The sequence below is a fragment of the Sitodiplosis mosellana genome, unplaced genomic scaffold (assembly GCF_009176505.1).
Source record: "Sitodiplosis mosellana isolate CC-2019 unplaced genomic scaffold, AAFC_SMos_1.0 Smas_scaffold_1, whole genome shotgun sequence".
NCBI lineage: Eukaryota > Metazoa > Arthropoda > Insecta > Diptera > Cecidomyiidae > Sitodiplosis > Sitodiplosis mosellana.
The window spans coordinates 1,786,321-1,797,134 of NW_022595244.1; the positions used below are offsets into that span (position 1 = coordinate 1,786,321).

The window sequence follows — 10,814 nt, forward strand, 5'->3', positions numbered from 1 at the left end:
GACCGGATTCACGGACCGACGGACCGGACTCACGGACCGACGGACCGGATTCACGGACCGACGGACCGGACTCACGGACCAACGGACCGGAATCACGGACCGACGGACCGGACTCACGGACCGACGCACCGGATTCACGGACCGGACTCACAGACCGATGGACCGGACTCACAGACCGATGGACCGGAATCACGGACCGACGGACCGGACTCACGGACCGACGGACCAAATTCACGGACCGACGGATCAAACTCACAAATTCGTTTTCACGGACTCGTTTCTCTATGACAATTTACCAGGGGATCAATGTGAATTTATTATCTCCATTCAAATCAACTCATTTCCACGAATCAGCTCCCGAATCATTCAACCAATTTTGGACAAAAAATTATAGATGTGTTCCGTACTCGTCTATTTTTGGTGATAGCAAGAGGTGTCTTTAGCGAAATTGAATCTAAAATTTCATCAAAGAATCTTCCCCATCTTCCCTTGAAAATAATACAGCCAAAATCGGTCAAATATTTTGAAAAAGAGCTCCATCGTAATGGAAACTAAATGCGAGTGGAGACGGTGTGTAAAAAATTGTGTAGAATAACTTCTTAATTGGAGATGGTTCTTTCATTCACAAATTGTACAAAAAATTATTCCAAATTAGTTTGCTTTTTCCCGACATTTTGCGGGAAAAAAACGATTATATCCATTTTTTTAAAAACTTAACTCGCTTGACTTTTATGACTACTGGCAGAAGAGTAAACATGATAACTCTTTTGAAGGCATGCAGTTAGAATCATATACACGTGGGCGGATCAAGATAAACTAATCATTTTTCGAAAAATCGTTGTGATTAACGTGACAATTAATCAGATAATCATTGGGACAAAATGAAATCACCGAAATTTTCGGATTAACCAGGCCCACTCAATCATTTCATCAAACAAATCTTAGATTTACATAAAATTTAGTTAATCACACCGAATTTTTATTAACTTGACCAATTAATCATTTTTCTTCAATATTTTGTCGTTTGTTGACAATTAATCGATCAATTAATCACTTAATTAAAATGATTAACGTAGATTAATTAGGATCAACTTCACCCGGTTAATCGCCAATGATCAATTGATCACATAATAATCCCAATTCGCCCACCCGTAGAATCATATTTAAACATATTTGGAACAATTCTACACCGCGTTGGTAGATAGTTGCAAAATTTAAAATTTAAATAAATTCATATTTTTTCGCGTCAAAACCCATTCGACACGTTTATATTTGTATTAATGCTAAAACAATAAAAAAATAAAATAAAATGGATAATAAAATATTTTTTTATTGTTATCATATGATTTCGCAATATTGGTTACTTATTTTGAACCCACTTTTGCACCTTGGTAAAAAATGGGTTAAGAAATCATCAAATTTCTATTCTTTTTCCACTTCAAAATGTTATATTACGCGCGAAAATTAATAAATAATATTACTATGAAAACCCTTTAGTTCATAGACAATTCTCCAAAATGTAAATAACATTCATGTTTTCACACAGCTCTTCGCTAAACATGATTTTGTAACATTTGATTGTTGCCCGGATTGTGAAACATACAAATTGAACGTTACAATAGAACAAATATGTTAGAAACAATTGCAATGCACAGGATGTTCATAAATATTACAATTGAACAATGCATAAAAGACAATTACAAAGAAAGCTCAAACCTGGCCTGAAACTTCTCTGGTTTAAAAGACGGTGAAAATGCGTTTGACGGAATAGAACAATCCAAATCGTTGACTATAGGAAGTTCTTTAATCAATCATTGTAAGCAAATAAAATCGCCATGACTAAAATATTGATTCACTGTGTGCGGTTCATCTTTGTATTTTTGTTGGCCAATTCACTCAAGATAAATTGTTATCCGATTGATCGTGGTGAAAAGGGTGATTTGAATGTAAGTAGAGTAAGTTTTTTGAAAGAGTCCGTTCAACTTCCGTCTGGAATAAGTCAAGAAGACACGAACAATATTCTCAATACACTGAAAAAATATGAGAATCAAGTGACTCAGTTAGAAGATGATGCCAATTATTGTAAGATCGCGAAACGATTCAACTGTTCAACCATTTATGGTCGCCTACAGGTAATTTTAGATTTTTTTATGAAATTTGTCTATTTATCTACATTTTGGTTTACCTTTTATAGAAAATGATAGACAATCTTTATAAGGAATTGAAGAAACTTGAACTGCAGACAAAATATGCGTCCAATAGTTTGCAACAATCGAAACAATTTAACAATAACAATAATGGTTTTTTCGATCTAGTTTTTGAGGTTTTTAGAAACTATGCTCTGCACGTTCGTTTCAATTTCAGTTGTAAGTACTGAAGTGTAACTGGGGTTTATTGAAAAATTTAAATCTTTTGAAAAATGTTCGAATTTTAGTGGGGCCAGTGACAACGACGACAAATCCAACGACTCCATCATCAACACCGAATTCAACGTCACCGAGTAATGAAACTGGAATAACAACAACTACGGGGAGATCGACAACAACACAACCAACAGAACCACCAATAGGAACACCATTCCAAGTGACCGTACCTGATACGAAACTACCACCTGGAAAATGAGTTATTTTAAAATCATATTATTCTTTTTCTCCTCCTAAAACATGATTTTCGTTATACTTTTTTCTGAATAAATAGTTAAGGCAACGAAAATGTCTATTCTTTTCTTAGTCTCATTCAATTATATGATTAACATACTTTTCTCATATCAAATAAATGTGCAATCCAGAGCATGTGGAATGAATAAACATTTGACAGGTTTTAAAGACCATAAAACTGGTTGTTATCTTCCAAAGAATATGACCGTCCAAATCAAACCGCTATGATTCTCTCTTATCACTTTCGTTCGGATTTCTTGTAAGAGTTTCCTCAAATGTGAACGTATTTTTAGCTCATTCAATAGGAAGCAGCATAAAATAAATTAGTCAAGAGTTCCACAGCTGTGTGGAGAATGAAATCATTCCATGTATGTGTGCCATACACAGCAGACGACCAGTTTAGCTGAGACGTTAGAAGTTCGTCGATGTTCGAACGATTATACGTCAAAAGGACCGCAGTAGCATACGCTATCACGGTCATGATTAAATACAAACTCGCATTGCCGTGTTGTTGTTGTTGTTTCGTTTAGTGAAAACAAATTGCTGTGCTTTGCCGTTGAAAAGTGAATGTCTCAAACTCGAATCAGTTTGTGTTGTGCTGCTGTGATCGTCACATCTTGTTGTCAAGAAATGCTTCGCGAGAGGTGACAGTGAACAAAACTATGTGCTATCCTCTCAACAAAATACATCGAATCGAATTTGTTCCAATGATAACGATAAAACAAAAACGGTGATCTACACAAATATTACCAGAAATGCAGCATAAAATAAGAATAACCATCGTTTAAGTGAATTTAATTTTAATTTAAAGCAAAATGGAATCGAATCATTGTAAACTCCCACCGAATCCACGAGAAAGTGCGAACATTCTGTCGATCGTATTTTTCACATGGACTTTGCCGCTATTTAAAAAAGGTTATGAAAAAATACTCAAACTCGGTGATATTTTCCAACCGTTGACTAGTGACAAATCTGATAAACTTGGTGATCGATTAGAAACGTGAGTTGATTTTTATACGTCCGATTAATATGGAACTATATATAAAATTTATTCTTTTTTTCTAATGATTTAAAACGAAACAAATGTGATTGTCTCAGCTTTAAAAAATACAAGGCAAAAAAAATGGTTCAACTTGAAAAACTTGACATTTATAATTAGAGTTTGTCGAAGAGATAAGTTGGCTAGTATTGATAATAATCATAGCCTTGATTAAATTTTCATATTAAAATGAAATGCGTATACGGTTCAATCACGTTGAACATTCCAGAAAAACGAAATTAGAGCTCGATATATATATATATATAGATGTGTTGATACCCAGCATTCGAAACAAATACTTGGCAATGATCCAAATATAAACCGCACACGAGAAAAGAAACACGCACGTACGCATGAACGATGCTCGTTCAATAAATTCTGCTCTCTAAATAACATGGCTAAAGTCTACGGAATACAGTTAAATATTCGGCGGATTGTTGAACCAAAACAAAATCGTAAACAGTAAATTGGTGTCCAATGTTCAGAGTTGAATATATATTCTCTTACAAAGTAGATCATTTAATTGATTTTAATCATGGATTGATTGTAATAATTAATGTGTTTTTTTTTGCTTCATTCATAGAAATTGGAATAAACAAACATCAAAACCCAGACACCGATCTCTGTTGACTGTGATCTTTGTCACGTTTTGGAGAGACTATGCATTTTTAGCGTTTTTATGCTTTTTCAATGACATTATTTTGCGACTGGGACAACGATTTCTATTGGGATATTTGCTTCAGTACTTCCGTGCACATCCGACAATAACATACGATGAGGCGATCTACTACGCCGTTGGCATTTTGACGCTGAATGCGCTGAATGCTATTTTGAGTAATCATATCATGGTAAAATTGCTACACACTTGCTTTTTGTGTTTGTTTTACAGTTTTGAATCAGAGCTCTGATCAGAGCAAAAATTCATTTAGACAACATTTATGTCAAAACTTCGGCTGAACTCTTCAATTAACCGAAAAAAACTTTTTTCTCAGTTCATCTCGTTCCACTATGGCTTGAAGGTTCGAGTGGCTGTGTGCAGTTTGATCTATAGAAAGGTGAGTCATATGTGCCTTTAAGTTTGCAAGATGTTGGTTTTTTTTTTTTTTTCATTTTTAATCAATTTTATCGACTTTCAACCAATTCCCCTCAATTTACAGTCACTTCGGCTTTCACAAACCGCTTTAGGCGAAACAGCACCGGGAAAAGTCGCAAATTTACTATCAAATGATGTGAATCGATTCGATCAGTTTTCATATTTTCTCAATTCATTGTGGATATCACCATTGCTCACGGTTATCGTTGGTTGCTTGCTGTGGCACGAAGTCGGTGTTGCTGGCATTTTTGGAATAGCCGTTGTTTTGACCATCGTTCCCATTTTAAGTAAGGCCCAAATGCATATCTGTACTAAGAACGTGTCATTGATACTGACATTTAAATTGCCATTATCATTTTAAAACAAAAACGTATTAAAAATTTGTTCATCAAATAGGTTACGCCGGCAAATTAACTTCAAAATATCGTCTTCAGACTGCACTGCAAACGGACGAGCGTCTACGATTCATGGATGAAATAATAAGCGGTGTGCAAGTGATCAAAATATATGCATGGGAAAAACCGTTTGCCAAACTCATCACTTTCGCTCGACAAATGGAATTGAAGGCTCTACGGAAAACATATTACATTCGTGGATTTCACATGGTTTTCATTTTATTCACAACGCGAATGGCTTTGTTTTGCACAATGCTGACCATTATTTTACTATACGGCACCGATCATATTACCGCTGCCAAAATATTTGTCATTACATCGTACTTTGGAGTCATCGCTCACATGATGTCGCAAAGGTTTACCCGTGGCATTACTGAATGTGCCGAGGTCATGGTTGCTTTGGAGCGATTGGAAACATTCATGTACTTGGATGAAAAGAAAACCGAAGCAAATGACGACAAGAAAACACAAAAGAATGGAGTCAAAAATTTGAGCAGGAATGGCGAGAATCGCACTAAAATGCGCACAAAATGTGCGCTGCAAACTGAGCTGCCAAATGACAAAGTATCCATTTCAATGCGAAATGTTACAGCTACTTGGGTATTACCGAATTTAGACGACTTAAGTTGCAAATCCAAAGAAAAGAAAGGCATAAATCAAAATAAGGTCACCACAAATAACAATGTACATCATTGTGGTGGAGCAGATGCTCATCTGAGCGATTTGAACTTTGATTTTCCCAAAGCGCGACTGATCGGTGTAATTGGCCCGGTTGGTGCGGGAAAATCTTCGCTGCTACAAGCGATTTTACGTGAGCTACCGCTGCAAGCAGGTTCGATTAATGTAAATGGATCGATCTCTTATGCGAGTCAAGAGCCATGGGTGTTTGCGGCATCGGTGAGACAGAATATTTTGTTCGGCGAGGAATACGATCGTGAGCATTACAATGCTGTGATACGCACTTGCGCTTTGGAAAAAGACTTTGAACAATTTGAAAACGGAGATCTGACGATTGTTGGAGAGAGGGGAGCAAGTCTCAGCGGTGGCCAGAAAGCGCGTATAAAGTAAGAGTGATTTGAAAAAAGCAAATTCCGTTGTGAAATCAAAGTGAACTTTTTTTTTAGTTTAGCACGAGCTTGTTATCGCAACGCAGATATTTACCTGTTTGACGATCCATTGAGTGCAGTCGATGCGCACGTTGGAACTCACATTTTTGACAAATGCATAGGACCGAAGAGTCGTCTAGCAAAACAGAGCGCTACTCGAGTTTTGGTCACACATCAGGTGTATTTTTTGAAAGAAGCAGACTGGATCATTCTTCTAAAAGATGTACGTACCTTTTTTGAAATGGAATAAGAGAAAAGGTTACCATTTTCAATTTTCCCATCAATTTTATCAATCCTTAATCAAAAAGGGAAAAATTGAAGCACAAGGAACGCCGGTTGATTTGGCTCACAATGGAGTCGATTTTGCTGAACTTGAAGAAATTGTCGAGCAATTGGAAGGTGCTGAAAATGTGCGAAAAATCAGCCAACAAATGTCACGGAAATCATCGACTCAATCTGCATACTCTGTAAATAGTCGTACGGACAAATCTGAATCTGAGGATGAAGAGGATGGAAACAGTGACGAAGACGTGGGCATACTAATGGAAGCCACCTCAAAAGGAGCAGTCAAAGGATCCATTTCATGGAATTACTTCAAAACAGGAGCTCACTGGTCGATCATAATCTCTTTGTTTTTCTCGTTTTTTCTTGTTCAATTCATAGCAAGTGCAATCGACTATTGGGTTTCCGTGTGGTATGTTTGAAAACTACATTTATTTCATGAATGAAATGATTGGTGATAACTCTATATTTCAGGACCAAGCAAGAAGAAGCACGTACATACCAAAAAACGCATGCCCAAACAAAATTCTATGGTTCCGAACATTCAGTTTCATTCAGCACAAACTTTTGTATCATCGTTCAAGGATCGCTAATTTCAGCACTTCTCATACTTGGGATTGCAAGGTAATTTAAACGATAATTACAATTTTTCACAGAAAGTTGCCGCACCAAATGGCAACATCTGTATGAACACCATAACAAAACGGCTTGATGTTTTCAAAGATCTTACGGATTTTATGCGATTTGCGTTCGAATTTCACAAAAGCTTCACGATGCAATGTTCAAAGGAATAATTTCGACAACAATGCGCTTCTTTGATACAAATCCATCAGGTCGAATCTTGAATCGATTTGCAAAAGACATCGGGTGAGTTTTTCTCAAAGTATCTCGTTTTTTCTTCATTGATTCATTGATTTTTCATCAATAAATTTCTCTATTTCAGTGCCATTGATGAGCATTTACCCAAATCTATACTCGATGCCACGCAGAATATGCTGTCGATGTTCGGTTTGATCATCGTGACAACCGTAGTCAATCCATATTTTCTGATTCCGGTCTTGATCTTAAGCATTCTTTTTATTTACATTCAACAAGTTTATTTGAAAACATCGAAGAATGTCAAACGATTGGAAGGAATCAGTGAGGAAAAATATTCATTTTTGGTTTTAGAAATGAAATAAATTGTATTAAAATATCCTTCAATTTTTGTTATACACAGCTAAATCGCCAGCATTCACTCATTTGGCTGCAACTTTAAGTGGATTGTCAACGGTTCGTGCCTACAATGCTGAAAAGATCTTAACGAATGAATTCGATGGCCATCAAGACACGCATTCGGCTTGTTGGTACATATATCTCGCTACACGATCTGCATTCAGTCTGAGTTTAGATTTGATATGCTTTGTATTCGTATCGTGCATTATCTTGTACTACATGTTATTCGATACGGGAGTTTCGGGTGAAAAAATTGGCTTGGCCGTCACTCAAGCGCTGAATTTAACTGGAGTTGTGCAGTGGGGTATGAACATCCAATCAATCAGCAATCATAACGTACAGTTTTAAATCAATAAATTTATTGTTATTCAGGTGTTCGTGAATGCGCCGAAGTTAGTACTCAAATGATGGCTGTAGAACGTGTGCTTGAATATTGTGGACTAGAACCAGAAAAGCAACCATCGAAACCAGTTACAGTTTCCATAGATTGGCCATCGAAAGGATGCATCGAGTTTCGAAATGTTTTCTACAGATATTGCGGTGAAAGTGAACCAGTCTTGCAGGGACTGTCATTCGTCATCAAACCAATGGAGAAAATTGGTATTGTTGGCAGAACAGGGGCGGGAAAAAGTTCATTCATCGAATCTCTATTCCGTTTGGCATGTGTCGATGGAGAGATTCTGATCGATGGAGTTGATACCGTTAATGTTCCATTGAGTGACTTGAGAAAAAATATCGCTATCATTCCTCAGGATCCAGTTTTATTTTCGGGCACATTGAGAAGGTTCGAATCAATGATTTTTACTGTTCCACCCATTTATTCTAATACAAATTCAATTACAGAAATCTAGATCCATTTGAAGAGTACTCGGACGCCGATATTTGGAGTGCATTGGAAAGTGTTGAGCTGAAAAGTGCTGTTTCAGACGAATTTGGTTTGGAATCAAAAGTTTTACCGCATGGTGCAAATTATTCGGTCGGTCAACGCCAACTATTGTGCTTGGCCCGAGCAATTTTGAGAAAGAATCGAATTCTGGTATTGGACGAGGCCACTGCCAACGTTGATCCACAGTAAGTTTATATCATTTCAACTTTTCAATATTTTGTGCTCTATTTATTCAACAATAAATCCTTTTTTTCTCTCTCTATAGCACGGACCTATTAATCCAACAAACGATTCGAGAAAAATTCACTGAGTGCACCGTTTTGACCGTTGCTCATCGATTGCACACAATCATCGACTCGGACCGTGTGATGGTAATGGATTCCGGGCGACCGGTTGAGTTTGACAACCCATATAATTTACTACAGAACAAAAACGGCATGTTCTACGGCATGGTGAAAGCTCTAGGGGAACATGATTTCAATCGTTTAACACAGATTGCCGGTGACAAAGCTAAATCTCAATGAAGAAATTTCGACAATTAGTTGCTAAGATGTATTTGTCTGACTTGAATCTATTTAACCGCTTCTATTTTTTCATTTGATTGTTGACAATGATAATTGTAAGTAATAATTGACAATTCAAAATATTTTTTAATGACAATGGAAATTTTTAAATTCATGTTAAATGTAATCGAATGAACTGATTAATGTGTTTCCAATGAGATTCAAAGATCAATCTTAAGATTTATCAGTGTATAAATAGGAACGTAAGTCTCTTTTTTACAATTGTAGACAAAAATAAAATTGGTAGACGTTCAAAAAGTAACAGAGAGAATTTTTGTAAGTAAAATATTACGGTAGAATCAAATCGCTTAATCAAGATATCACTGATTTATTACAATAAGTTTGTTTCCTCAGAATTGACAAATAATAATAAAATAAACAAGAACCAATTTTTGACTGATTCTTTTTTCAAAATGCCATCTAAGCAACGTAAGCCCCTATTTTGTCTTTCAAAAATATTCATGATATGGACGTTACTATTTTTCAAGAAATTTTCATGAAAACAACTCTTGAATTAGATGAATATTCAAATCTTGGAAAATTTGCCAATTTACCTCGGGTAGGGCGATTTCAATTGTAGATTTTATGTAGTTTAATGTTTTTACTTTTTTTATGTAGTAACAATTTTTTTTGAGTAATCGGCTGTCGAAAAACTGCTATAAAATGGAACAACTCAAATCTTGGTCAAAAAACCTATTTTCCACAAATTGAATTTTTTTTTCGAATGATGAATGGTTCCAACAAATTGTAGGTGAATTGTAGAATTCAAGTCAATGTCAGACAGAAAGTCTGTTTTCGAAGATGTCTGCCCATTCGTTCGATATTGAGACGACTCATGAAAATTGGTCCAAAACTGATAAAACTCAAATCTTGGCCACAAATTGAAATTTCCACAAACTGAATCTTCCTCTATAAAATTGTTCCTAGGTTCCATAAAATTGTAGAAAAAGTGTAGAATTCAAATCAGTCATCCGATCCTTGATGTTTTCAAGAACTTATTTGGCTCCAGGAGAGTTTAATATTTAATATGGGAATAAAACTGCTATAAACTGCTATAAAACGTGTTTTAATAATTTTAGTAACCAAGAATTAATTATAGTGGCCCGAAAATAATCGTAGAAGTACCTACAGTTATTATAGTGGTCGGACATTATTTGTAGTCGACTGTAGTAGCACGAAAATAATTGCTCGAATTGAGAAATCCGTTTGGCCATATATTTGAATGTCGTTGGGGAACGTATGGAACGTCATGCAAGTTGATCCCGGTGATATTGATATCATAACTAGGCAATGGCTCATCGAAATTCTTTCAAATAGGTTGGTTCGGATAGGAAATGAACCCATTCAATTGTTCGAATCGAGAAATCCGTTTGGCCATATATTTGAATGTCGTTGGGGAGTATGGAACGTATTTAATGATTCATTTCAACCGTCGTCATTTTTCCAACCTCAAATCCTGGGTGATCATCTCGAACAGTGAGTTTTCGTTGGTTAAATATTTATTTTGAACTATTTTCTGTTTTCTGATATTTATGAGTGTTATTTGTACGTTTTATGTTTCAATCTAAATTTGTACAT

At 35.9% G+C, this 10,814-nt stretch overlaps 1 protein-coding gene across 1 annotated transcript; it reads left to right on the plus strand.

Moving 5' to 3' along the window:
- The first annotated feature begins 3,023 nt into the window (after positions 1–3,023).
- On the plus strand, positions 3,024–9,625 carry LOC129571135 (ATP-binding cassette sub-family C member 4-like). Its single transcript, XM_055450901.1, has 14 exons — positions 3,024–3,657; positions 4,280–4,544; positions 4,689–4,751; positions 4,854–5,076; positions 5,186–6,248; positions 6,309–6,513; positions 6,599–6,984; positions 7,047–7,196; positions 7,296–7,439; positions 7,516–7,712; positions 7,792–8,091; positions 8,160–8,571; positions 8,631–8,858; positions 8,939–9,625. Exons 1-14 carry the CDS (start codon positions 3,473–3,475, stop codon positions 9,195–9,197), a joined length of 4,080 nt encoding a protein of 1,359 aa, XP_055306876.1. The 5' UTR covers positions 3,024–3,472; the 3' UTR covers positions 9,198–9,625.
- Positions 9,626–10,814: the final 1,189 nt, after the last annotated feature.

What these genes read in the sequence shown, in the direction of transcription:
- LOC129571135 (XM_055450901.1), top strand. Translation starts at nt 3,473, where the DNA reads ATGGAATCGAATCATTGTAAACTCCCACCGAATCCACGAGAAAGTGCG. An exon ending in GCAGTTTGATCTATAGAAAG is followed by an intron (nt 4,752 to 4,853) that starts GTGAGTCATATG and finishes CTCAATTTACAG; the next exon opens with TCACTTCGGCTTTCACAAAC. An exon ending in ACTGCCAACGTTGATCCACA is followed by an intron (nt 8,859 to 8,938) that starts GTAAGTTTATAT and finishes CTCTCTCTATAG; the next exon opens with CACGGACCTATTAATCCAAC.